The sequence below is a fragment of the Brachypodium distachyon genome, chromosome 3, assembly GCF_000005505.3.
Source record: "Brachypodium distachyon strain Bd21 chromosome 3, Brachypodium_distachyon_v3.0, whole genome shotgun sequence".
NCBI classification, from domain to species: domain Eukaryota; kingdom Viridiplantae; phylum Streptophyta; class Magnoliopsida; order Poales; family Poaceae; genus Brachypodium; species Brachypodium distachyon.
Window position 1 is genome coordinate 42,590,096 of NC_016133.3, and position 26,984 is coordinate 42,617,079.

General features: G+C 48.2%; 7 protein-coding genes and 2 pseudogenes across 10 annotated transcripts; 2 read left to right on the top strand and 7 right to left on the bottom strand.

Annotated features, from left to right (window-relative positions):
* Positions 1 to 52: 52 nt before the first annotated feature.
* Positions 53 to 2,914, bottom strand: LOC104583739. Its single transcript, XM_010237024.2, has one exon. The coding sequence runs from the start codon at positions 2,571 to 2,573 to the stop codon at positions 258 to 260; it is 2,316 nt and encodes a 771-aa protein (XP_010235326.1). The 5' UTR covers positions 2,574 to 2,914; the 3' UTR covers positions 53 to 257.
* A 693-nt stretch (positions 2,915 to 3,607) lies between these two features.
* Positions 3,608 to 7,060, top strand: LOC100835345 (cytochrome P450 709B1). The gene is made up of 5 exons (XM_003574746.3): positions 3,608 to 3,919; positions 4,548 to 4,771; positions 4,905 to 5,155; positions 5,962 to 6,319; positions 6,422 to 7,060. The coding sequence occupies exons 1-5, from the start codon at positions 3,646 to 3,648 to the stop codon at positions 6,857 to 6,859; spliced, it is 1,545 nt and encodes a 514-aa protein (XP_003574794.1). The 5' UTR covers positions 3,608 to 3,645; the 3' UTR covers positions 6,860 to 7,060.
* Positions 7,061 to 7,435: 375 nt separating this feature from the next.
* LOC104584248 (BTB/POZ and MATH domain-containing protein 1) lies at positions 7,436 to 8,545 on the bottom strand. The gene has a single exon (XM_010238458.1). It carries the CDS (start codon positions 8,543 to 8,545, stop codon positions 7,436 to 7,438), a length of 1,110 nt encoding a protein of 369 aa, XP_010236760.1.
* A 521-nt stretch (positions 8,546 to 9,066) lies between these two features.
* On the bottom strand, positions 9,067 to 15,218 carry LOC100825012 (annotated as a pseudogene).
* LOC100825623 (BTB/POZ and MATH domain-containing protein 1) lies at positions 14,798 to 15,469 on the bottom strand. Its single transcript, XM_024461453.1, has one exon. The coding sequence runs from the start codon at positions 15,467 to 15,469 to the stop codon at positions 14,798 to 14,800; it is 672 nt and encodes a 223-aa protein (XP_024317221.1).
* Positions 15,470 to 18,956: 3,487 nt separating this feature from the next.
* On the bottom strand, positions 18,957 to 19,645 carry LOC112272020 (BTB/POZ and MATH domain-containing protein 3-like). Its single transcript, XM_024462511.1, has 2 exons — positions 19,575 to 19,645; positions 18,957 to 19,489 (listed from the first exon to the last, which is right to left on the bottom strand). The coding sequence occupies exons 1-2, from the start codon at positions 19,609 to 19,611 to the stop codon at positions 19,116 to 19,118; spliced, it is 411 nt and encodes a 136-aa protein (XP_024318279.1). The 5' UTR covers positions 19,612 to 19,645; the 3' UTR covers positions 18,957 to 19,115.
* Positions 19,646 to 20,564: 919 nt separating this feature from the next.
* LOC100825937 (BTB/POZ and MATH domain-containing protein 1) lies at positions 20,565 to 21,299 on the bottom strand. Its single transcript, XM_003572365.3, has one exon. It carries the CDS (start codon positions 21,297 to 21,299, stop codon positions 20,565 to 20,567), a length of 735 nt encoding a protein of 244 aa, XP_003572413.1.
* A 342-nt stretch (positions 21,300 to 21,641) lies between these two features.
* LOC100826563 (BTB/POZ and MATH domain-containing protein 1) lies at positions 21,642 to 26,270 on the bottom strand. Of its 4 annotated transcripts, XM_024462626.1 has the most exons (5): positions 26,042 to 26,270; positions 24,120 to 25,939; positions 23,898 to 24,015; positions 22,023 to 22,843; positions 21,642 to 21,894 (listed from the first exon to the last, which is right to left on the bottom strand). In XM_024462626.1, the coding sequence occupies exon 2, from the start codon at positions 25,810 to 25,812 to the stop codon at positions 24,919 to 24,921; it is 894 nt and encodes a 297-aa protein (XP_024318394.1). In that variant the 5' UTR covers positions 25,813 to 25,939; positions 26,042 to 26,270; the 3' UTR covers positions 21,642 to 21,894; positions 22,023 to 22,843; positions 23,898 to 24,015; positions 24,120 to 24,918. The 4 variants fall into 4 exon arrangements, with proteins under 4 accessions (XP_024318394.1, XP_024318395.1, XP_024318393.1 ...); XM_024462627.1 differs by having other exon boundaries at positions 21,642 to 22,843; positions 24,659 to 25,939; XM_024462625.1 differs by having other exon boundaries at positions 21,642 to 22,843; positions 24,298 to 25,939.
* LOC100826250 lies at positions 22,041 to 23,378 on the top strand (annotated as a pseudogene).
* Positions 26,271 to 26,984: the final 714 nt, after the last annotated feature.

Genomic DNA, 26,984 nt, shown 5'->3' on the forward strand with positions numbered 1-26,984 from the left:
AAGCTGAATGAGGGCAAACCGTATTCGGCCGACTGCTGCCGGCGGAGACAAATTGTGTGAGGATCCCAGTTCAACTCAAGGATTCGCTGGAAATTACAGTTGAATTGGAAGAGAAATTCAAAGAAAGGTGGGGATTAGAGGAGGAAGATGAACAGTAGAGCCATCTCCATGCCTGCCTCGGCCGAAGCCGCCGTCCAGTTCGGTCCAAGCCGATTCTTCTGATAGCCTCTTCCAGGTATATGTAGTTGGTTCAATTCCTAGGATCCAGGTGAGTCAAGCCCAACAAGACGGCCCATTATCCCATCCAGTCGAAGAGGTCGTTGACAATCCCCCCTCCATAAAATCCGGCTTGCCCTCAAGCCGGCCACACCACCACCAGGATCCCATGGCACCGTAACCCCTTGTCCAATATTAAGAGCCACCATGGTACCTGTAGCTTGATGAAGATGCCGGTGCATACAGTGAGCCAGATAATCTCTCAGTGTTAGTGTGAAGTACTGCTTGCAGGCATCAGAGCACACTAAGCCAATTGACCATGCAATCTGCCATTGGAATTCTGTAGAATCATATAGGAGAGCCTTCCTAGTAGGGTAAAGCTGAACCCAATTCTTCAATAGTGGTTGACTGAATAACCCGGCAATATGCAATTTTATATGTTCAGAACCATATGGAATAATGTAACCACTGAGGTTGCGGCTAACAAAGGTGTGCAAGAAACCATCAACTAGTAGCTCCAGCTCAAAATAGTGCCAACTATAACCAAGTTCAGAACCACCTTGAATAGCATGGTCCACACTGGGTGTTGCATCAATCCATGAGCTCGTGTCTGTGGAATATTCAATAATCTGATTCAAAGCAAGACAAAGAACAAGGACCTGACTTGGTTGAGTGCCAGGAAAATTCAGAACTGTATGTGCACTAGAAACCACCAAATATACTGATGCCACAAGGTCAAACACAGCAGTAGCTCGAGTCCCTCTAGCCTGCAGTGATGGTACAATTTCAGAGTGCCCAGATGCTACAGCTGGGTGAAGAGTGATGGTGTGGCCACTTGCACAATGGAGCAGCTGCTTCCCCTTGCAGTAAAACTTGCTGGACCAATATCTCTCAGGCAAACCACCTAAAAACTGCAGTATGATAATTTTGCTCTCAATTCCTCCGCAAAGAATCAGACACTTGTAACAAGTATCAGGGATATCACAAGATTGTCCTGAGATCTGGGAAGGAGAATGGAGCAGCATAGTGTTGGACCAAGAACCATACTTGTTGAGCACCAGTCTGTTCTTCCATTTAACTTCAGAAGAAGTGGAAACAAGGATATCACAAAAATAACCCATCATAGTGAGAAATGAGAGAAATAACTGCCATGAGGGCCAAGGTTGAAGCTGCACTAACTCCACTTGTAAGTTATCCAGCATGTGAGCCGCAATAAGAAATGCACTAGAGTGTACTCCAAAGGGTGGAGGCCATGGTTGACGAAGGTTAGCACACATAAATGATAACCAATCTTTCTCTGATACTACTGTAGTCATATTGCTCATTGCCAAAAACACATGTTGAGCAACACTTAAAACAAGGCCAGGACCATAGAGTGATATAGGAGGACATCTACACTGTGCATACCAGGTATGTGTCTTGATGAGGAGGTTTGAAGCAGAGTCTCTGTTGTGGCCCTTCAAGGCAATGTCCATGTCAAGGCCAATGTCAAGTGGACCAAAGACAAGTGCACCTGCCGTGACATTTTGCACAATGAAGAACTTGAGTGGGCGTGGTACCATCAGAGTGTTGCTGAGCTCGATACCCTCAGTAGCAGAAGACGCGACCAAACCAACATCCGATTGTTGTGTCATGTCCTTCTCATGGCTAGGGCATACTGTCGAGCAGATGGCTGGCGACTCAGCGTTGAAGATGGTGTCGCTCACCATGGAAGGTGCTTGTCCAACGCATCGGACACCCAATGTGGAATTTGCGCTTGTATTGCCTTGCAGGCAACCCGTCGAACAGGTAGCGGGCATCTCGAGGATGATGTCGATGTCGCGGGATGCAGACGCAGCATAACCTGGGGCCGGCAAGGAGAGGCCCGTGGCGGTTGTTGCTGCTGGGTCGGGGGTGAAGGAAGCCGCTGGTGCCACGGTGGACACAGGCCGGACAAGGGCTGGTGTCGAGTCCAGGGCCTCTGCTGCGGGGGCGTGTGAGGAGGTCGTCGGAGACGAAGTCCCTTGGCTGTTTGCAGCCGCCTTCCGCTCAGCACGTACAACAGCAAGCGCTTCGTCGAACAAGGCTTCAAACTTGGCGGCCCACTTGTCCTTCGGCGACTCGGCGTGTGGAGCCGTTGTGAAGGGTGTGGCCGTGGCTGCGCGGCCGGTGGCGGGGATGGATGAAACCGATGCCGATGTGGCGACGGGGCGTGCACGGGAGCGTGGAGGCGAGGTAGCGCTTGTTGGGGAGGCGAGTGCTGCTGTCTCCTTCGCCTTCACCAGCGCCATGTACGCCGTCCACTCCTTGTGGCAGTTGTTGGGCTCGGCCATGGTGAACTCTCGCATCGTCTTCATCAGCGGAGTCTCGTGCTCCATGAAGGAAGAGGTGTCTGGTGGTAATTTGAGGATTTTTGGGGGAAATTTTGGAAGGGTGGTGTATGGCTCTGACACCAGGTGTGAGGATCCCAGTAGTTCAACTCAAGGATTCGCTGGAATTACAGTTGAATTGGAAGAGAAACTCAAAAAAAGGTGGGGATTAGAGGAGGAAGATGAACAGTAGAGCCATCTCCATGCCTGCCTCGGCCGAAGCCGTCGTCCAGTTCGGTCCGAGCCGATTCTTCTGGTAGCCTCTTCCAGGTATATGTAGTTGGTTCAATTCCTAAGATCCAGGTGAGTCAAGCCCAACAAGACGGCCCATTATCCCATCCAGTCGAAGAGGTCGCTGACAAATTGGGCCTAAACCTTTTTTCGAAAACATTTTGGTCCTAAACGTTTTTGTTCAGCGTCGTTGCGTCTTTTGCGTTGCTTAAGGCCTATCAAGACGTAAGAAACAGCTTTTGTCCGGACGTCATGTGAGTACGTGCCTTGCTAATTCTAAAAAAACAAGAATTCATGTTATTTTTTAAATAGAAAAACACATTTTCTCTTCGAGCAATCGATCCGACTTTATTGATCGACCACAAACATGAATAACAAAAATACCTAAATAAAAAAACTAAAATTATCATTATAATTTGAAATTCTCTTCTTAATTCCCACCTCTTGCACCTCAATTCGCCTCCATGTTTCCGATGAAGAATACAAAAGACCTGTGCATGTTTGAAACATTATAATGTGTTTTTTTTGTTCTTTTCCAAACAAATTAAGATCTCTGTACTTTACTCTTGCATGCACTTGTATAAACATACGCATGCATGCATGCATGTGCACAATTCAACCCCATATAAAACATTAATAGAACTGTTGTTGAGCGTTGATGGGTGGGAGCTGGGGAACCGGCTCCAATAATTCTGTGCTAGCTAGCTACCACACCACACGTGAGCGAGCACGTTTAAGCGACGGGCCTGCTCATAAAATTTGTTGGATCATTATCATATAAATAACCCCGTCGTGTATGCCCGCATATACACGGCACGTTGTATGTGCAAAAGAAGAGACGACCAGGCATATGGATCAAGTGGTAGTGGTAGCCCGGCTTATTTGCACTCTTGCAACGGTGGTGCTGATATCGAATGCACTGTGGAAGCTCCTTGGCAGGCCGTACGTGGTCGCCCGGTCGCTCCAGCGGCAGGGGATCCGAGGGCCACCTTATAGGTTCGCCGTTGGGTCACTGCTGGAGGCTCGGAGGATGCTCAAGCTTGCTCCTGGTGCGCTCGATGCTAACTGCCACGACTACGCCCCCGTCGTGTACCCTTTCTTCCAAAAATGGACCGCCGACTACGGTACGTTACGTACTTCATTCGGTCAATTTGCTGAGAGCCCTAAACACTTACCGAATGTCCTCCTGTGGCACTCAGTGAAAAGCTAGCTGATCGGGAGCGTTCCCCGAGCGCCATGTAGATGTTTGCCGAGTGCCTTATACCGGCAATGTAGGCGCAGAGACTCTTAGAAACCGCCACATGTGTGGCTCCTTTGTCGAGTGTGCCGTCAAAAAACACTCGGCAAAAAGTATTGCAAAAGAAGTTGTGCACATCACATATGTATTCATGAAATATAATTGATACACTACTGAAATAACAATAACGCTAAAATTTTATTGAAATGTTAACGACATATGTAGTAATGATCGATATGCGCGACTAAATTTTTTATTGATACGGAAATGAAACAATGATGTGTTACCATTTTAAATTAAATAATAATGTCTAACCAATATGAAATTTGATACTTTAATGCTATTATATTGAAATTTAATTAGGTTACCGGCCTGGTAAAAAGAATACTTTTGGTATATAGGTCAAGAATGAAACTGCCAACGTTTAATTGTTTCCTATGGTTGTACGTATATGCATACTATAGTGTAGTAAAAACTTTTGGATTGACTGGACTCGTTCGATCTCTATTGCTTAGGAAAAACATTCCTTTTCTGGTGGGGACCAACACCATGCATCTTTTCGACTGACATGGAGCTAGTCAAAAAAATGCTAGCAGATACAAACTTGTTCCAGACGGTACACTACTTCAATCCAAGCTTCGAATCTGTCCTAGGCAAAGGTATGCTACTTCTAGATGGGGACGATTGGAAGCGGCACCTCAAAGTTATCCACCCAAAATTTAACGAAGAGAAGCTCAAGGTTAATATACATATTCCCAATAGCTTCTCTTTGGTTTTATTTAATAAAACTACTCTAGCTAGCAGCTGTTATAGTCTATGTATATATGTACACAGAGAAATCATATATAATATAATAGTACTACATTTTGTAGTCCATGTCTACTCTGGTGTTGGAGGGCACACGGCAGATGATGGAGGGATGGTACACCCAGATACAGAACAGTAATACGGACCAAGCTGAGATAGACATGATGCATGACTCTGATGAGTTGACCCAAGGAGTCATCGGGCAACTAATTTTAGGCGTGAACAACAAGGCATACCGGGAGTTCTGTATTCCTGCAAAGGAAATCTATGAGCTTCTGGTACATGGAATGAAAGATCCCCCAATTCCTGGATTTAGGTATTATACTTACAAAATGGAACAACCACAACTCTAATATTGTCAATCAATATGGGTTCCTTATTCGTACTATGAATCATCTTACTATAGCTAAATAGTTCAAACATGGGGACACAAAAGTATCGATGGGTAAGCATGGGGACACAAGAGAGGTAGGGGGTAGGGAAGGGAAGGAGGGATAGGTAGACAGAAAGGGCAATGGTGGCCGTCCATCGACCCAGATCCAATGACGACAAGGTTCCCGCATAGACGATGATGGAGCTAAGACCCGATCGAGCCAAAGCCAGCGACGAAATGGCTGACCGTGCCTTTCTATATGTTGGCGAGAAAGAGGGATAGGAGGAGTAGGAAGGAAACGAATGAAGGGGAGGGGGGTCAAGGAAGAAGAGGAAGGAGGAAATGTGGATCAGGAGTTGGTTCGCAACCTGTGAGATGCCCCCGCTAGACATTAGGTGAGTGGGAAGTTATATTAATGGAAGCCCTTGGCCTTAGAGGACAACTCTACTGAGATGCGGCCCCATCCTAACTTGATATTGATGGTAGTGGTGTCAGCCGGATCGGGTGATCGAGTTCGCCTAAGCATGAAAAGGAATCGGAAATGAGAAAAGAGGGGCCGTTAGGAGTTAGTAATTGGGGAGAAGAGAGCATGTCGGTGTCGAAAAAAGGAGTGGAGGAGATGGAGGGCAGAGGGAAATAGGTGACCATTCACACCTTCAGGCCCCCAACTTTTCCATATGCAAGAAAAACTGGATATTGTGATCACTAATGAACTAATCATTAGATGATGATATCGTATTCATTTCTAGATACCTACCAACTCGCCGCAACCGCCGTCTGGCGAAACTCGACAAGTTTTGCACGAGCAAGATCATGCAGATCATGGAGGCCCGTCTCGCGAAGGGCTCGTACGGAGAAGGCCTACTCGGGCTGATGCTGGAGGCCTACGCTTCAGATAACAAGGCACTGAGCATAGAGGAAATCGTTGCAGAGTGCAAGACTTTCTTCATGGCGGGGCAAGATACCACTGCAAACCTTCTTACCTGGGCAATGTTCTTGCTCAGCAACTACCCACAATGGCAGAAGAATGTGAGGGAGGAGATCCTCCGAGAATGCCCGGAAGAAGGCGAGGCACCAAGCACCAACGTCCTCAAGAAACTTAAGCTGGTACAAACTAATGTGTATACATAGTGTACACCATTTTCCTTTCATCACACACCTAATAAATTCTCACATATATTTCTTACATTTATATATACACCTATGCAGCTTAACATGTTTGTTCTTGAAACACTGAGGCTCTATAACCCGGCACCATTTATCTTGAGAAAGACCGCATGTGATACAAATGTTTCAAACATCAAGGTTGCAAAAGGGACCAGAATAATGATCCCTGTCGGGATGCTGCACAGGGATAAGGAGGTATGGGGCCCCGACTCCAATGAGTTCAACCCCATGAGGTTCGATAAAGGCAATAACATAAGCTCAATGCTAGCCTTCTCGTATGGACCAAGAGTTTGCATCGGCCGGGACTTTGGCAGGATTGAAGTGATGAGCGTGATGGTGATGATCCTCAGGAGGTTCGCCTTCTCCTTGTCCCCAAAGTACGTTCACAGGCCCAGGCACCGTGTGGTTCTGACGCCCAAGTATGGACTCCCTCTAATCGTGAAGAACCTGCAGCTGGATGGGCCAGACCATTACGATTAATTGTGATGGCATGTGAACTTGTGTGATGTTGGAGGGAAATACAGTAAATAATCCCAGCCGACACTTTAGTTAAGCTGCATGTACTCTGTGTATGTACTTAGCTGTATGATCTCGCTTATGTATTTGCATGTAGCTATTCGTGGTACCTTCGATCTGTAGGAGAACTTGGATTATATATTACTTCCTCCGTTCCAAATTAAATCAAAATTGTCCAAATAAAAATGTATTTATACCCAAAAAACGTTTAGATACATGTAATATTTCGTCACTTAATATGAGACGGAGGAAGTATATATATAGCTCAACACAACAAACCAAAAAGTAGCGAAGATAGATGAAAAATTGCAGTACACGTGTCAGTTTTTATGAGCTTCGTCAACTGAAAGTTACATGTGACACAAACAAACCTGCACGCGAACTACACAAGAATGATGAGTCTCTCACCGACCGTTCGGACGGTGGCAGCCGTAGTAGCTGCTACCTACGTACGTTTCATGGTTCTGTCGAAATCTTACGTGTATCTAGACATCTTTTTAAAATAAATACATCTATTTTAGATCAAATTTGAGACAAGAATTATGAAACGGAGGGATCAGCTGCGATGTCACTTGCGCTACGCTTCCTGCTCCAGCTCAACACAGAGCCCACTTCATCCGCGAGCGCGCCTTGTTTCCGCTCCTCCCGGCGCTTGGCCTTGTCTTCAATCTCTTGGATCACCCACGGGAAGAGCCGCCCGTACGCCTCCGTCGCCGCCGCCTTCCGCAGGTTACCCTTCTTCGCCACGAGGAAGTCGACGCATCTCTTCCTCAACCCCGGCAAGCCGTGCATCTCGGCGCACTCCAGCGCCGCCGCCGCCGTGCCGGCCGTCAAGGCCCGCCGCTGCTCGCACGCGTGCTTCAGCCCGCCCACGCCGTACCGGTCTGCCGCCGCCAGCAATCGCAAGCCCCGGAGCACATTTTGTTCCTTGTCATTGTTGTCGTCGTCGGTGTAGATGAAGCGCAGGAGGTTCCTGAAGGTGTCCGGGTCGAGGTTTTCTAGCGTGATATGGGCCATCTGGGCCTCCGCCATGGGTCCGAACAGCGCGGCCTTGAACACGGGCGACCGGGCCGCCAGCACGGCCCGGTGGGCCTTGACCGTCTCCCCGCCCACGAGGAACGACACGTCCGACGTGAGGTCGTTGTCTAGCAGGCCGCCGAGGTGGCTGCCGAGCTGGCCCACCGCCGACGGCCCAGCAGGCTCGCCGCCGCCCAGAACGATGACCCCGCACAGGACGGTGACGTGGCCTCCGTTGAGGTACTCGTGCGATTGGAGACGCCAGTCGTCTTTCTCGCCTCCGGCGACGCGGGGCCATCCCCAGGGGCGGGGCGGCTTCGCGGGATCGGCGCCGGGGGAGCAGGAGACGACGCTCCTCCGGCCGCGGGAAGGGGAGCCGTCGGATCCGATCAGGAAGGCCTCGAGGACGGCCGTGATGATGGGCGCCGGCGCCGTGGAGGTTGCCGCCGGGAGGTCGAAGAAGACGGAGACGTCTCCCAGCCCCAGGCGATATGGGTAGCAGCGGACCCGCCAGAGGTGGCCGCCGGCGGAGACGTGCTTCGTTTGCACGGTGGCGCGGCGGCGGCGGCGGCGGGCGGCGGCGGAGTAGTCGATCTTGAACTGGAGGTAGCCGGAGCCCGGCGTGCTCGCCATTGGTGCCGCCGTAGGTTTACGTATGGGTTTAAGGTTGATCGATCTAGATTATGTAGTAAGTACTGTACAACATCTGCACGAACTGGTTTGTGGTTTCCGATACAGGTTCGTTACATGCACGTTCTACGTATCGAACTCTTCCTCTTTTTCGTATTGCTATAGTACAAACTTGCAACCGTATCTCGCAAACATACAGGAGTATCCGTTTCGTATGGTTGGAAACTTGAAGCTTTCCTGCGCATAATTGGTCGCACATGTACAGGAGTATCAGTTATTCAGTTTTACTCTCTTTCTTGCGATATAATGTGGTCCTCGTCCATAATTCGTTATTTTTGGTTTTTCCTTCTAAATAAATAAAAAGACAGCAGACACACGGGCCTGTATATCTTCAGGGAATTCTTACTCTATCCTAATTCCTAGATAATAAACTTTGGTTTAGCTCAACCCATTACAAGCTATTCCCATCATTTTCAGTTCATTAGGCCCATATCTTGGCTTGTGCCCAAGACATATCACATATATACACATCAAGGCATTATTTCATTAATGGAGGACCAACAGTGGGGACTCAGCTGATTCATTTTTCATTAAACTGAGATAATGGAGTATGTCACAGGGCAACAAGGAGGCTCCAGAATCTAGCTAGCTCCGTAGTCCCAAAGGATGCAAGGTTGCAATCGCAACCAATCTTCAGGAATCAAGATAGGCATGAAGCAGGTACAGAACATGAAGTAGCTTGTAGGCTAACTGAACTACATGACCCCTCCACCCCATTGCTTTGAGGCTGAAACTCTGAAATGTCACAAACCCACAACATAATCCACCTGGCCGTGCCTACCGGTATCACTTGGCAGCAGCTTACTCCAATCCTGCAAAAGATGAAGTTCCAAAATCAGGCTACAAGTTCAACAAAAACGTTGCAGTACTAGAATTACTGCATCTTCCTTCCACAGTATAAATTCAGAACAATTAATAGTACAGGAGTCGCAGATAACAGTACTCACCATAGTTTCAGATCACCGAAACATATATATCCAGCTCTTCTATATCCCAGCTCTCTTTCTCAGCTCCGTCAGAATGGATGGAAACTTCTGCCCCAACCGCACGAATCCCTCCGTTAACATAGCCTGCTTGAAGTTCTTTTCGGCCACAAAGAAGTCCATGCAGCTATCCTTCAACTCCCGACAGCTGTACGTCTCGGCACAGGCTAAAACATCCGCGACAGTGTCCGCGGATACGTTGTCCCACAACTTCTGGGCACAGAAGAGCTTCAGCCGGTCCATTGCATACCGATCGGCTGCGGCAAGTAGATTCTGAAACACATCAACAGGGTCGCCAATGAGGTCTCCACTGTCCATCGGCAAGGCATCCGTGTAGATAAAGCACAACAGAGCTTTGAATGTTGCCGGCTCGACGCCATGCACCGTGATGCATGGCATTCGAGCCTCTGCCATGGCACCGAATAGCTCTGCCTTGAACACGGGAGATCAGGCAGCGAGCAATGCCCGATGGGCGTGGAACGTCTCGCCTGCGACTGAGAAGGAAACATCCGAGCCGTCGGCACAGTTCAACATGCCTCGCAGATGGGCAAGGATACCCGAGGCTGGCACGGTTATAGGGTTGTCGCGCCGAACAACGACCCCGCAGATAATCGTGACCACTCCGCCGTTTGCCGCCCAGAGCGACTCCAGATCGCTTGGCTTCAAGAAATGATCCCAGTCCCAGCTGTACAAGAAGCTCCAGTGTTCATCTGTCCAGCCAGGGAAAACGGCTCCCGTTGCCCTGTTTGCAATGGACGGAGATGGTGCACCGTCTTTGCCCACCACGAAAGCCTCAAATACAGGATTAGTTTTTTTGTATTTGCTCAGCAGTAATAGGCCCAGACGGAGGTATTCGCTCTTCTTGCCGTACTGCCTGCACTGGGGCAGATAGTAATTTACTATGAACGCGTCGTCCCCGGCGATAGTGACCAGTTCCATGAAGCCGTCGCTGCCGTTGGCAAGCTTCTCTGAGTAGCTTTGGCGGTCAAGCTTGAACTCGACGAAACAGGAGTCAACCATGTTGGCATATAATAGAGGTTGGAGAGGCCGAGGGGAGGGGCGAAGCAGGCGGCGGGTCTGGCGGTGGAAGAGGGGGAGGAGATCGAGCAAGGCGGCGGCGGCGGCGGTCGCGTGGAGGCGGAAGGCGGCGCGAGTCAGTGGATCTGGCCGGGGCGACGGCGGATCTAGCGGGCAGCGGGGGACGGCGGCGGCGGAAGGCAGCGGCGCGGTCGGGAGATGGGGATCGAGCGGAACTAGGGTGCACTGGTGCAGTGGGCAAGAAGAGTGAGCAGAGAGTTTTTTTTTTTTTTGAGAATAAAGAGTGGGGAGTTAAATGTGATAATCGGGCTGAGAAGGCTGGCGAGTGGGCTTACACAATCAAGGCAATATTTCGTCACTCGTGTGGTTAGCGAATCAAACATGGGGTGCTCAGCTCGCGGTAAACCGTAACGTGGTTAGCGAATCAAACAAAATATCATTAACATTGGGTACTCAGTTGATTCATTTTTCATTAAACCGAGATAATATGCCACAGGGCATCAAGGAGCTAAGAGCCTAAGCCTACAGAATCTAGCTAGCTCGATAGTCCAATCTTCAGGAATCAGGATACGCATGAAGCAGGTACAGAACAGAAGAAAACAAAATTTGCTTTTAGACTGAAACTCTGAAATGTAGCAAGCCCACAACATAATCCACCCGGCCTTAGCTACGGCTATCACTAGGCAACAACTTACTCCAATCTGGTCTGCAAAAGAGAAAGTTCCAAAATCAGGCTACAAGTTCAACAAAAACGGTACTGCTACAAATACTGCAACTTCCTTCCCCAATACAAATTCAGTTATCAGAGAGCAGTACTCACCATAGTTTCAGAACACCAAAATATCCTCCAGGAATTCTATATCCCAGCTCTGTTTCTCAGCTCCGCGATCCAACCCGGGCCTCGCCCCTTTCCATTACTTCAAGCAACGGAAATACAAAGTTCCAAACAGCTCCAACAAGATAGAAGTCTTTAAGCAACCTAACCTACTATTTGGGCAGGAAATCCACTGACTAACATCCGCAATCGGATGCTAACTATGGGACGAAAACCTGCCCCTGCAAAACCTACGCTTATTTAGACAGAAGTTCAGTACAAAGTGGAGCTGACGAAAAGAAGCTAAATCAACAACAATCAGCTCCGCTATGATGGATGGAAACTTCTGCCCCAACCTAACGAATCCCTCCGTTAACATAGCCTGCTTGAAATTCTTCTCTGCCACAAAGAAGTCCATGCAGCTGTTCTTCAACTTTCGACAATTGTAAGTCTCGGCAGTAGTTAAAAGATCTCCAACAGTGTCCGTGGATACGTTGTCCCACAGCTTCCTGGCACAGATGAGTTTGAGCCTGTCCAGTGCATACCGATCGGCTGCGGCAAGAAGATGCTGAAACACATCAACCGGGTCGCCCCCAAGCTCTTTTATGTCCCTAGGCAAGTCATCGGTGTATATGAAGCACAAGAGGCCTCAGATACGGGCTTGATGTCTCCGGATTTGCTCTCAAATGATAGGCTTAGAGAGAGGTATTGATTGCGCGGATAGCAACGTGCTACCAAGGTGTGCTCCCCGTCGCGGATGGATTCGACGAGGGGCCGGCCATCAGCGATGGCAAACTTTGTGTTCTCTGGTAATCAAGAAGCTTGAACTGGACGAAACCGGAGTCCACCATGCTGGCATGTAGCAAGTTCAACTTGAAGGGGTCGAAGAGGAATTATATATGCACGCGTCCAACATCGTTTGAGTGGGAACGCGTTAACGCGGCACACACAAGATGGCTCCTGGAGAACAGTACGGAACGTCCATCCGATCCAAGCGTCAAGGATGTGAATACGCATATCGTCTTGGAATTTGAGCACGTATCTAGGAGTATACGCACTTTGGGAGATGAAACGGTTCTGATCGATGGCTCCGTGTTGTCTGGCTACTACGTACTGCTAGCTCGCTGCTCGTTTGCTGTCATGCCTAGTGTGAGCTGATCGATCTGAATCTGAATTAATCTAGATCGATCAAGGGTTTTTATATAAGTATTCCCTCCGTATCGAAATATCTATACATTTAACCTTGTTCTAAGTCAAATCTTGTCAATTTTTACCAAATTTGTAGAAACAAACACATGTATATACAACACGAAACTAGTATCGAATATATTTTCATATTGCATTTGTTTGGTTTTATATATTGGTATTTTTTCTACAAAATCGGTCAAACTTGAGAAAGGTTGACTTACCAACTTCCCTAAATTTTCCTTAAAAAATAACTTCCCCTAAATAGCTTGATTTGAACTCTACAAATGTTCACTCCACCTCGCCTCGCTTTTCCAGTACCACTTGGCAGCAATGTCGTTTCATCAGTATAGTAGTACGTTGCAAAACGGAAGACAGGGACTGAACAATTCACTATAGAACTAATTAAAAACATGTTATGTCTTTCAATAAATCATAACTTTCTATAGATGGAGGAATGGACGAGCATTCCCTGCCTTTAAGAACTGAAAATATCATGAAAACATTTGTTTAGGTAATCAAATCACATGTCCAACATATCATTCATTCGAACATCCATGAAGATGAGAAATATTAACTAAGCAAATGCAGAAAAGGAAAAGAATACATCATATTATTCACAACTTATCAGGACAGTAACAATAGTACAAAACCAGTCAGGACTCAGGAGACAAATGCACCAGGAACAGATTTGTGCCTCGAAAACATATAAACACAGCAAGCAGTCGCAAATGAAGCAGAGACCAGGTTTGACAAAAGTATACCATGAGGTTACCAATGCGATTTGGGCCAGCTATATTAATCACCAATGCAATGGGTTTTGGAATATATTTAGGTAGAGCAGGGGCTAAAATGAATTTCATATAAAATCTTATTCCTGTAGAACAAACCAGATGCTTCACAATGTACTCTGAACCAGGCAGCCACTTGACAGAGCAAATTAGAAACACCAAGAGTAAAGGCTGAAGTCCAAAGCAGAGAATGAAATAAGCATCACTCAAGAAGAAAATGCACAAAACTGTTCGACTGTAGCACACTAGCACGATCAGCCTTCCCGGTGTTCCTTGTTTCCCCAATTGCGGTATCTCTTACGCCACCCCTGATTACAGTCGTCGCAGAAGTTGACATCCCCGCGTTCATTCTACCTTCCCACTCCTAGGTCATTCAAACTCACGACATCAACTATTCAGTGCAATCGTCGCAGAATTTGGCATTCCCACATTCATTCTACCTTTTCAATCCTAGGTCATTCAAACTCATGACATCAACTATTCAGCACAGCGAATCCCAGTAACTATAACCATAAGTAATACGTTACGAATCCAGTGTTAAATAACAAAAAAAAAACTGTGATCGACATCAAAACTAATTACTTCAATCAGTAGTTTGCAGAATGACGGTTAGAAACTTAGTTTGAATACTGATGGCCCCACCTCAAAGATGAAAGTGTAACTGTTCTGTTTGCTCGTTCCAGTAATCCAATTTAACCATGAGACAGTAAACCCTACTACTCCCTGATAGCATAGCACAAGTGCAACAAATGTACAGACTACAGAACAAAAAAAAACACTGCTGCAAGGCACGGAATCGAATATGCATATACCTCCGACAGGCCGGCGTGGAAGTGCTAGGCGAGCTTCCGCGATTGGTGGGAGGACGGCTGGAGGATGCGGGACTGAAGATTGTATCCATGTTTGGTGCAAATTAAGGCAGTCAAGTCACAAGTAGGAACACTTCTCAAAGCTTAATTCAAGTGGAGACAATCTTCAGGACTTGTAAAGAAGCTGGGCCAGCTAGCTACTGACTAGACACAATATTTAATTATAATAACTTCCATATATTGCGTTCCACCTCATCTCACTTCTCCACCACTACCAGAAAGAAAGCATATAAACTCACAATAGTTTTAGAACACCAGACCAGCTTTCCTTTTCAGCTCCGCGATAATGGATGGGAATTTCAGCACCAAGTGCGCGAAACTCTCTGTTAACATAGCTCTCTTGAAATTCTTTTCTGCTACAAAAAAGTCCATGCAATTGTCCGTCAACTCCTGACAGTTGTACGTCGCAGCGCAAGTTAGAATGACAGAAACTGTATCCACCGAATTAGTCTCCCACAACTTATGAGCGCATACAAGCTTCAACCGGTCGAGCATATACCGGCGAGCGGCAGCAATCAGGTGTAAATGAAGTGAGGCAGAGCTTTAAATATGGAGGGCTCGATGCCGCACACGGTGACGCATGGTAGCTTGGACTCCGCCATGGAACCGAAGAGCTCCGCTTTGAATACCGGTGATCGGGCAGCGAGCATGGCCCGGTGGGCATGGAACGTCTCGCGCCCAACTGAGAAGGAGACATCTGAACCATCCGTGCAGCCCATCATGTCTCGCAGATGGACGCCTATGTTTGGCGCTGGCACGGTAATAGGATTTTCGTCGTGCCGAAGGATGACCCCACATACAACAGTGACCACACCACCATTCGCGGCACAGAGCGACTCCAGATCACTTTGCTTCAAGAAACTGAACAAAGTTGCATGTCTGGTGCCACCACCGACGATGGATTCGAATGCCACGGTTCTCTTTGCATGAGACGGAGATGGTGCACCGTCTTTGCCTACCACGAAGGCCTCGAATATGAGGTTGATGTTTTTGGATTTGATCGCCAAAAATAGGTGCAGAGGGAGGTCGTCGCCCGGATAGTTACCCCCGAATAACCCACGCGGATAGCAATCTACTGTTAACGTGTGCTCCCCGGCACGGATGGATTTGCTGAGCTTATGGCCGAGGGCAAGCTTCCGAGTCTTTTGGTAGTCAAGCTTGAACTCGATGAAACCAGAATCCACCATGTTGACAACTTGGCATAATACACAGAGCGCTACTCCCTCCCTCTCGTACTCCAGTAGCAGCAGGCCAGCACGAACGCTCCTGTTGAATACCAGTGCGAACTGAACGTCCTTCCCAACAGTCAAGAACAGGAATACAACATCGTCGTCTTGGAATTCGTCTAATTAAGGAGATGAAACGTCCGATGGTATTCTGATAAATTCAGCTTCACCCTGGCCTCACTGCTTGGGAGGTGGGAGATGCCGAGGGGAGGGACACGGGCGGAAGCGCGAGAAGGCGGGTGGCGGTGGAAGAAGAGATCGAGTACGGCGGCGGCGGCGGACGGCGTGGAGAGGGAAGCGGTAGTCCCGTGCAGGCGGAAGACGGCGCGAGGCAGTGAATCTGGCCGGCCCGAGACCGGCGACGGCGGATCTAGCGAGCAGCCGCGGGGCGGCGGCGGCGCGGGCAGGAGATAGGGATCGAGCGGAACTAGGGCGCTGCGGAACTAGGGGAGCAGAGAGGGGGAGTTAAATGTGATAATCGGGCCGGGATTTTCCAGGCCGGGCCGAGGAACGGACAAAATGGCTCGGCCCAATGGCCACGAGCAGGGGGAGAAGGCTGGCGGGTGGGCCGGATCCACCCATTCTGCCGAGAGTAGATTCTTGCCTGCACTGCTTAAAACACACCCGGTAAATCTATTAATAAGGCGCCTGTTTTTTAGTTAGATATCAATCATGTTAGTCATCGTATCTTAATCCAACGATACCGACCGAGACATAAGAGAATGGAACGACCCTCAGATCTTAATACAACAGATTTGAAACGCCGACTGATATTCAAGGCTCATTTCTTAAAAAACAGGCAACTTAGAAATTGTCACACCCTTATAAAATAACAGGATATAATTTAAACTTTTTTTATTGTCTTTTTTATATTTATCCTAAAATAATTTTAGAAAAATTTCTTCATTAAAATCACTGAAATTTCAGACAATGGACAGTAATTTTATCCTAATCTCTTTATTTTATTTTGAGTAAATTTCACAAAACCACTACTCTTATGGTTAGAGTTTCATGAAGCTACCACTTTAAGGGTTCGCATCAGTTTGGCACTACTCTAAAAGTAATTACTGTCAGTTTGTCCAAATCTCGCGGCTTAGTGCATTTGACAGCAGAACTGACAAAACGAGGCCACATGTAAGACAATTTGTTTTTTCAACCAGCCCCCTCTATACTTTTTTTTCCTTTCTCCTATTTTCTTCTTTTCCATCATCTTCTCCATCTCCGGCCGGCCAGAGCATCTCGCCGGAGTCTGCTGTGGTTCCAGGACGCGGTTGCTGCTGCCGTCCGTGCCCGGGCATCTCCCCTTCCTCCCCCGAATCTCCCCCTCCCGTGGATCTCTGGGCATCTCCCGTACCGTGCACCGCCCATACCCGTGGATCTCCGGGGACGAGACGGCGTCCATGCCGAGCAACGGGATCTGCCGCGTGCTCGCCGAGGAGAAGGATGCCGACGGGCATGGAGATGGCGACGGTGACCTTCGCGGACCGCCTAGCATCGCACAGAACGAGCTCCCAGTTGATCCGTGCTCTTTTTCTCGATGGAATCCTGACGGCGGCGAGCTCGAGCAGCGGCGGCGGGTGGTGCACGGCAATCGCGAGCGACGGTGCACGCGAGAACAAAGGGATAGGGGCAAAAGGACCGGGGCCTCACCACGAGTGCACTGGAGTGGTCGGGAGAGGCGGAGGACCACCGGAAGGAGCACTTCCACGGCAGCGGCCGGCCACCGGAACAGCAGGACGACGCCGGGATGGCTCGGGGCACTAGGGCGTCAAGTAGATACACCAACGTCTTCTTCTTGTCACCACAGAGCTCAGGGAGGTGGCGCTGGAGTCCATAGGTCGCCTGAGAAGGAGATCGACGCGCGGTGGCTGATGGACGGACTTGGAGAAGATGATGGCGGCGACGGCGATTTACGAGGCTTGGGGTCGATTACTTCCGCAGGGAGGCTCAAAGAGACCACATGGAGCTCCCGGGGAAAGTCTTGCAGGTCTATGAGGTGGATGGCCACGCGGGGAGGCGGCGCGGGCAGGCAACGCAGGTGCGGGCTGCAAGGAGAAGCACCAGCGTGGGCTTCAGCGTGGAGGAACAAGAAGAAGGGGTCGGGAGAAGCAGCAGTCGACGACCACCTCCTCAGCACGCCGACGAGGTGGCAGTCGGAGCAGGGGAAGAAGAAAGGGGAGAAAAGAATTAATGGAAATAACAAGGGGGTAAATGGATTAATTTGATGCCACGTAGGACCTTACATGTGGGCTCGTTTTGTCAGAGAATCGCTGTCAAATGGACTAATCGGTCAGATTTGGACAAACTGATAGTAATTACCCCTAGAGTAGTGGCAAACTGATGCGAACCCCTGAGATGGTTAGCTCCGTGAAACCCTAGCCTCTAGAGTAGCGGTTTTGTGAAATTTACTCTTTTATTTTTATTTGTCAAAGTCACTCCAAGCTTAATCACTGAAATTTCAGTCAATGGACAGTAATTTTTGCTCCATGGACTGAAATTTCAGTGATTTTAATGCCGAAATATTTCTAAAACTGATATTTGGAAACTTGGCATCAAGTTTTTTTTTTGATGAAAATGCAGCAGCGCTGCCTTTCGTTACTTAAGGGGGAGTTAGAGATTTAATTACAAACATGGAAGAGCAGATGAGAGGGAGGTGGGGAGCAACTAGAGCTGGTGGGAAAAAGGAGCAGGTAACTCGGGAGGGAGAACCCTGTGAAACCACATTTGCTCAATCATCTAAAAGGAGGCGTTAGCAGCACAACCGGCTAATTTCCATGAGAGGAGCTCCTTGCGGGCAAGGTCACAGAGACTGGACATTGAGCGTTGCTTGGAGTGAAACACCCTGCGGTTACGCTCAAGCCAGAGCATCCACCAACTGAGCATCACGACAGCTCTCAAGCGGTTGCGATCCAAAATGGATCGGCAGAGATGATCTTCATTGGACCACCAGTCTGCAATATAGCTTCCGGAGAGGTGAGGCGGCGACCGGATGCGGACGTTGATCATGGGGAGGAAATTGGCCCAGAATTGAGTTGAGAAGGTGCAAAGCATGAAAATGTGATTGGCAGTTTCAGGAGAAGATCCACAGAGCTGGCATGTCGGATTGTGCGGGATACCTTTGGTTGCTAATCTGTCAGCAGTAAGGCATCTTTTCAAAGTAACAGTCCAAGCGAAGAATCCGACTTCCAAATTAGGGCAGGAGGGGAGAAGAGAGTTCGACCGAAGACAAGTTCCAAAGAATAATTTTAAAATGAACCTTGGCATCAAGTTTGGTCCATGCCAAATTTTAAAAGGCAAGTTCCAAAGAATAATTAATACTCAGTCCTTAGGTTCGGTATAAAAAAAGCGGCATGCCATGCCATGCCGCACAAAATGAATCACGCACCAGCTTTGTCTCTCCGCTCAGAGATAATCGACGGGAACCTCTGCCCCAGCCGCACGAAACCCTCCGTCAACACAGCCTTCTTGAAAATTGCTCTCGGCCACAAAGAAATCCATGCACACCGGACCTTCAGCTCCGGGCAATCATGCTTCAGCGGGCAATATAAAGCATCTGCAACCGTGTCCGCCGACAAACTGTCCAAAATCCTCTGCACACACAGGAGCTTCAGCCGGTCCATCTCATACCAGTGGGCTGCAGCCAGCAGACGCCGAAGAGACCGACCATCAACGGGTTCTCTCCAAGCAGCTCTCTCCCCGTAGGCGCCAGGGAATCAGTGTACGCGAACCGGAGCAAAGCCCCGAACGTGACAGGATCGGTGTCCTGCACCGTAACACGTTGCGTTGTTTCGGACTTCCTGGAGCCGGAGCCGAATAGCTCCTCTTTGAAGACCGGCGACCAGGCGGCGAGCACAGCCCGGTGAGCACGGAACATCTCGCCACCGACCGAGAAGGAGACGTCGGCGCGCGGAGTCCAGCATGCGGCCCAGATGATCGTATTCACTGCAGGTCGCCGCTTCGGTTCAGCTGCCTGTATGCGAACTAGACTTTTATTTGCAGATCTTTGCAATACCAATGATTCAGCAAAAACATCCTAGAAATTTTAACAATGATGATCCGAGTGTACCTTGCTCCATTGCGAGTCCTTGCGAGATTAACGCCATCGTCGTGCGTACGTTCTTCTTCTCTGCCTCTTCCCTTCACGTGTTCCTCTAATGGACGAAGAACAGCCTTCCTACGTATGCTTTTTCTTCGCTTTTCATAGTCGCCAACACATGACTTTGACCATCGATTTCCACTTGTAATATTCTTTGCAATATATACATTCGCTATTTATATACTACCTCCGTCCCAAAATAAGTGACGCGGAATTGCAGGACAGAGGGAGTATCAGTTTTTGACAAAGTTTAGGTATGCTTTTTATTTTATTAAACAACTCTTGAAATTGGTAAGAATTTACTTTGTATGTAAAAGATGGTGATTTTTGTTTGCATTACTCATCATTAATGCTAAATGAAAAACCCTAGCTAGTAAAAGTTTCAACTCACAAATTGGCCAGATTATTACAAAACTTGGTCTGAAATTCAAATTTGGAGGTTCATTTCGGAGATCGTGAAATTTCTGAAGCATGTACCTTTTAAATTTTGTGTATTTGCTTATATTTTTTATACTAAGTCTATATACCCATAATATGGCACCATGCCAAAGATTGTTAATTTTTGATAATGTTTTAGTATTATTTCATTTTTTTTCTAATTAAGGGGCTCTCGAAATGATAAATAATTATTTTTACATAAAAGGTGTTGATCCATATTCACATTACTCATGATTAATGATAAATGAACCTTACAAAAAATTTCAACTAAAAAATCAGTTAAATTATCACTACATCATATTCACCACTATACTTCTGAGTTCTGAATTCCATCAGTTGGGACTTGGGAGTGTCCGTAGTACACTCGTTTACTACATGCTTGAGTTGTCTGTACGCACGTGTTCGCTTCGCCTACGTTCTTTATAATTGCGAATGAGAAGAAAAAATTGGCAACAACTTAATCGCACAACTGAGAGTAAATACTTATGCAGTTTACAGAACGAAATTAGAGAAGAAACTACACTAGAACAAGGGTCCAATACTGTCGTACTCCGCCTTGTACTCACGCAGCTCATCCATGATCCCCGGGAACTCCTGCATAAGCCGCACGTACCCGTCGGTCAAGGCCGCCTCCATGAAGTTCCCTTCGACCAAAAAGAACTCGAGGCACCTGGCCTTGAGCTCCTGGCAATGGTGCAGCTCCGCGATGACCAGCGTGTCCGCCACCGTGGCCGTCGACAGGCTCCCGCACAGCTCCTGGACGCACATGGCCTTGAGCCTGCCCATGGCGTACCGGTCCGCCGCCGCCAGCAGGCCCCGGAGCAGCTCATGGTCCCCGATCCCCGGCGGCAGCGCGTCGGTGTAGATGAACCGGAGCAGGGCGGCGAAGACGGCGGGCGAGATCTCCTTGATGGTGATGCAGGGCATGGTGGATTCTGCCATGCCGCCGAGGAGCGACGCCTTGAACACCGGCGACCGGGCGGCGAGCACTGCCCGGTGGGCGTGGAACGTCTCGCCGCCCACGAGGAAGGACACGTTGGAGCCATTGTTGTTGTTATCAATGTCCAGAAGGCGGCCGAGGTGCTCGCCGATGTCCGAGGCCGGCACGCCGGCATCGGCATCGGCACCGGCGCGGAGCACGATGGCGCCACACACGAGCGTGACCGTGCCGTCCCGCGACTTGACGTCGCTGCGGCGCAGGAAGCTGTGCCAGACGGCGGAGGCGGCGTCGGCGCCGGAGGATAGGTGGAACTCCATGGACCGCTTGGCGAGGGCCGAGGACGGGCCCGGCCGACAGCGCGAAGGCCGCGAGGGCGGCGTAGGCGAGCTTGCGGCGGGACGTCAGGTGCAGGGAGAGGGAGACGTACTCGCCGGTGCCATCGGCGTGGCCGTGCGGGCAGCACTCGATGCGCGGCGTGTAGTCGGCGGTGGCGATTTCCTTGCTCACGGGCCTGCCGTTGTGGATGTTCTTGGTGGCGCCGGCCGTGCAGTCGAACCTGAACTCGGTGAAAATTGAGTCCAACATGATGCTGCTGCCGCTGTGTTAAGAGTCCTGAAGCCCTTGAAATCGATCAAATCAGGCTAGCTCACGCACTGCAATGAAAAGAAGCCACGCAGCAGGGGAATAAATATAGGATGCCCCGATCGATCGAGCAATCGTAACGTGACTAGGACTCGTACTCAAACGCTAAAACCGAGACGGACACTGCTAATTGATGAACTTGCCGATCGAACGCCGCTCCTCCTTATTACCTGCAAAATTCTTCGATCGGCAAAATTCATCGGGTTCCAAAGTCACGACACAAGGTCAACACCAGCAGGCCGCCTCTAGCTTGGAGGCGACGATCTCCTCCTACTTATATCACAAGGTCAATTAACAAATTAATCGCCGCCGCTATCAAGCCAGTGAGTGCTCTCCATCTCCGGTTCCTTACACATTGTCTGTCAAACTTGTGGTAAAAATTCGTGACATTTGCTTACCAATTTGTTCAGTGACCAAGCGTGCTAGGAAGCCGGAGATGCGGACCACCATTGTGGATTCTTCTGTCGTCCAGCTCACAATAGACTACGAGCAAGCCAAGAAGCTTCCTATCGGCAAGGAGTTGCGGTCGGATGCCTTCTCCGTTGGGGGACACCTCTGGAGGATTGACTGCTACCCGCATGGCGACAGTGAGGACGACAAGGGAGAGTATCTTTCTGTCTACCTCACGCACATGAGCAACACCACAAGCGTCAACGTCCTCTCAGATATCTTCTTGATGGATAGAGACGGCAAACCATCCTCCGAGTACGCAGAAAGGTTTATCCAGGCCTACAAAGTCGAAGATGGTGGCAGCTACACCTTCTGGGGATGGCCCAAGTTCGTGCAAGGAACTACTCTGGAGAAAGAATATGTTGCAGAGGGAAGCATCACAATTGTATGCGCCATCATGGTCATCAATGAACACCCCATACCTGTGCCGCCTTCAGATATCGGCACCCACCTTGGCAGCCTGCTCGATCACACCGACGGGACAGATGTGGCATTCATCGTCGACGGCGAGACATTCCATGCTCACCGGGCTGTGCTTGCAGCCTGCTCGCCGGTCTTCAGAGCGGAGCTCTTTGGATCCATGGCCGAGGCTACAAATGCCCTCCATCACGTTGCATGAAATCGCGCCCGCAACGTCCAAAGCTATGCTTCGCTCCATGTACACAGACGCATTGCCTCGAGAAAAAGAGATTGGGGACTCTTCCGTTGAGATGTTTCAGAATCTGCTTGCTGCGGCCGATCGGTATGCACTTGACCGGATGAAGCTTACCTGTGCTCAAAAGTTATGAGATAAGGTGTCAGTAGATACAGTTTCAGCGATCTTAGCTTCCGCAGAAACATAGAACTGTCCAGAGTTGAAGGACAGGTGCATTGGCTTCTTTGTGGGCGAGGAAAACTTTAGGAAGGTTGTGTTCACCGAAGGATATGGTTCGTTACTTCTGAAATTCCCATCGGTTACTGCTGAGCTCAGAAAGAGGGTTGGATCCTGATCTACATGTGAACAGTTCATGCATGGTATTTTGAAGTACTTAGTTGGTGAATGCTATGCGACATCTTTCAGGCATGTTGGGACATGATCTGCCTGTATTTGATGAACGAGGAATCTGATCTTTAAAGTCGTCTTCTTTCAGAATCACAGATGCCAAGCTAAGGAGGTTATGCCACATTAATTACTAGCGGATTTGTATTTTTGGTTTCTTCGATTTCTTGGACATGTCATGCCCGGAAGCTGGGCTGTGCTTGATGCATTTAAGATATTTAATTTTGCTATGCTGATGTATAATTACTAAGATTTTTAGAATCTAGCTAGCTATCAAGTCTTGGCTCCATTAGTACTATATGATAGATGTATGCATTTCGTAGCTGAGAATATGTCAAATGTCGCCTTGCCAAAATTCTTGGGCTTGCATACCTCAGTCTGAAACCCTGAACTTCCCATTCAGTTTCATTATAATTAAATTCCCGTCAGAAATAAAATCTGACGGAGATGTAATTCATGGATGAAACCTATCATCCAAAAAAAAAATAACATGCCAAGTTATTCATCAAGTCATTGATTTACAATTGCAACATTTCGAATTCAGAGCATGCCACACTTCAACAGAGCGGGTACATGCCACTGAATAAACACATCATATAAACTCAAAGTGGAACACACACCATCTATTTTGACTACAAGTCACACTAGGTCATCATCATTCACTACCCAACACGAAGCTAAATCTTGAAAACCCCAAACCCCAAAACCTTATATGCCAATGGCAGCGCAACAGTTGAAATAATGAACAAGAGCAAGTAAAACAGGGTTAGGTTAGGGCACTAACCTTGCTCCTCCTGCCGCCCTTGGATCTCGATTCATTTACGGCGTTCATCCATTCGTCGCTGAGTCGTCGCCACACTTGGATCACCGATTCAATCCCATTAATTTAGAATTCATAGCACCTAATATAGAAAACGTCAAATCAATTATTTGGAAATTCACACTTAGTTATCAACCGATGCCATTAATTTCGAATTATTCTAATTGTTTGGATGGTATCTCATACCAACAAATTTTTATTCATTAGTTGGTATATGCAACTCATGTACACGGTTACTAGTCAAATCAAAGCCTTTTGATTTTCTTTTTGACCGAAGAACTAACATTGGACACCAAGCTCCTTTTCATTGCAAGAGGAAACTGATAATGGTATGTGACAAACTTAGAAGACTACACATAGTTACATTATCAGCATAGCAGACATGAACATGCAAGAGCTTCCAAGTATAACCAAGCTTCGGGAGGTCAAATCCAAGAAAAAATGGTGCAGAACACAAACTAGCCTACTAACTGGTCCATAGCTCTGAATCTGAATTGTGCCAAAATATAATCCACCATCTCCTGTTACTTGCCAGTATACTCAGCAGCAACTTGGTCCAATGCTGCAAAAAGAAGAGCATCTTGAAATCCTCCCAGGTGATCTACCACATGCTCTAATATAGTCACTGACCAGAAGTCCAAAATATCAGAACACCGTACTAAAGCTATCCTTGAACGCCTGAAACCATATATGTGGAAATGCATACAGCAGTGTCATGTCCCAACCTTTGCTCTCAGCTCAGTAAGAATAGATGGAATTTCTGTCCCAAGCACATGAAACTGTCGGTTAACACCGCCTTCTTGAAATTCTTCTCTGCCATAAGAAAGTCGATGCATCTGTTCTTCAACTCTTGGCAATTGTAGATCTCAGCGCAAGCTAAAGCATCAGCGGCAAACGTATCCACTGACACACTGTCGAGCTGAATGCCTGAACTGTACACATGGAGATGCATTGTGCTATGCTATGGCCTAACCCTCTTTCTGAGCTATGCAATAACTGATGGGAATTTCAGAACTAGCAATGCATAACTATCAGTGAACATGGCTTCCTTGAAATTTTCCTCCACCACAAAGAAGTCAATGCACTTGTTCTTCAACTCCGGACAATTGTTTGTTTCTGCGCAAGCTAAGACAGTTGAAACTGTATCTACTGAAACCTTATCCCATAACTTTTGCGCACAAATCAACTTCAGCCGGTCAAGTGCGTACCGATCAGCTGCAGCAAGCAGATTCTCAAACATCTCAATGGAAGAGTCCCCAAGCTCTTCTTCTCCGGGCAATGCATCATTGTACATGAACCGAAGCATAACTTTGAACGTTGCGGGCGCGATTTCATGCAGCGTGATGCAGGGCATTGTAGCCTCGGCCATGGAGCCAAAGAGCTCCGCTCTGAAGACCGGCGAGCGGGCGGCAAGCAAAGCCCGGTGAGCATGGAATGTCTCGCCATCGATGATGAATGTCACATCTGTCCCGTCAGCGCAATCAAGCAGGCTGCCAAGATGAGTCCCGATATCAGAAGGCGGCACAGGAATAGGACTGTCATCGGTGACCATGATGGCACATACAATTGTGATGTGTCCTTCTGCTAAGTAGTCTTTCTCCGGAGTAGTCCACTTCACGAATTGCGGCCATCCGGAGGATTGACGAACTTGGCTGCATTTAAAGGTGTGAAGAAACCTTATCTCGTCCTTCACAGATGGTTTGCCATCTTTATCCATCAGGAAGACATCTAAGATGGCCTTGGCGCTTGTGGTGGTACTGCTCATGTGTGCAAGGAAGATAGATAGATACTCTCCCTTGTCGTCTCCATGACCATGATAGCCACGCGGGTAGCACTGAATCCTCCAGAGGTGTCCCCCGACGGAGACGACATCCGACATGACGCCCTTGCCTGCTTGCCAATAGGTAGCTTCTTGGCTTGCTCGTAGTCTATTGTGAGCTTGAGGACAGAAGAAGCCACAATGGTGGTCCGCATCTCCGGCCCGGCAATCCTAGCACGCTTGCTCACTGAACAAATTGGGAAGCAATTGTAACAGAAAATTTCACCACAGCGTAAGAATCATACAGATTTACGAACTGAAGAAGGAGAGAGGCCAGGAAGGCACTCACTGGCTTGTGAGTTGTGAGATAAGTAGAAGATCGTCGTCTTCAACAAGCGGCCTGGCCTGCTGCTGCTGAGGCGCCGCCGGCCGTGCAGCCGTCGTCCGCGCACCCGATCCGGATTCTCCGCGACTCCGCCGTACGCCTCCTCTCGCCGCCGCACAGCCCTCGTGGCCGTTAGCGTCGCCGCCGCTCGCCGACTTGCTCGGTAACTAGGGATTTGTGAGGCCGCCGAGGGCGAAGCAAATTTTGGTTTTCTTAGCAAAGCCCAAAGCAGATTCTGAGGGCCAGATTCCCTCGTGATATTTATGGGCCATTGGGCCGCACTTGTAGCTGAAAATCCATTCTCCAAAGAAGATGATTTGGATCCTCAAAACGGGTGATATTCAGATTATTAAACGTTCATACCTTGGTTTCAGAGCCAAAAACATTGAGACACACGTTTCATTTTCAGCTTTCACAGCAAGACAATTCACCAAAAAGAACATACAGAGACACTCGGTTGCATTGTCAGCTAAAAGACGGTACTTGAAATAATAATGAAAGGATTCTCCCTTCCCTCAAGAATACTCGATCAGACAAATACAAGAAACACATTCGAACAAATCACAAGAGAGCTTCCAGCTTTCTCTGCTATTCGATATGGCAGGAGACGAGATTCAGAACATTATGCATGTCGAGATTTCAGTTTACAACGAATCTCAGGAATTCAATTTAGAGCACCTGAACAACTCAACAATCTAACACTGTTTCAAAACAAACAGATTACAGGGAGTTAATTTGGTGATCACCCATAGATCTACACATACTCAAATCTGCAAAAAAAATTCAAACTAATTTGGTACACGCACAAAATGTTCACTGCCTAATTGATTCTTCCGCTTGCAAGCACAGAAAAACCAAATAAGATTCAGAGAAGCTAACAGCTTTAACAATAAAACCTGATTGGTAT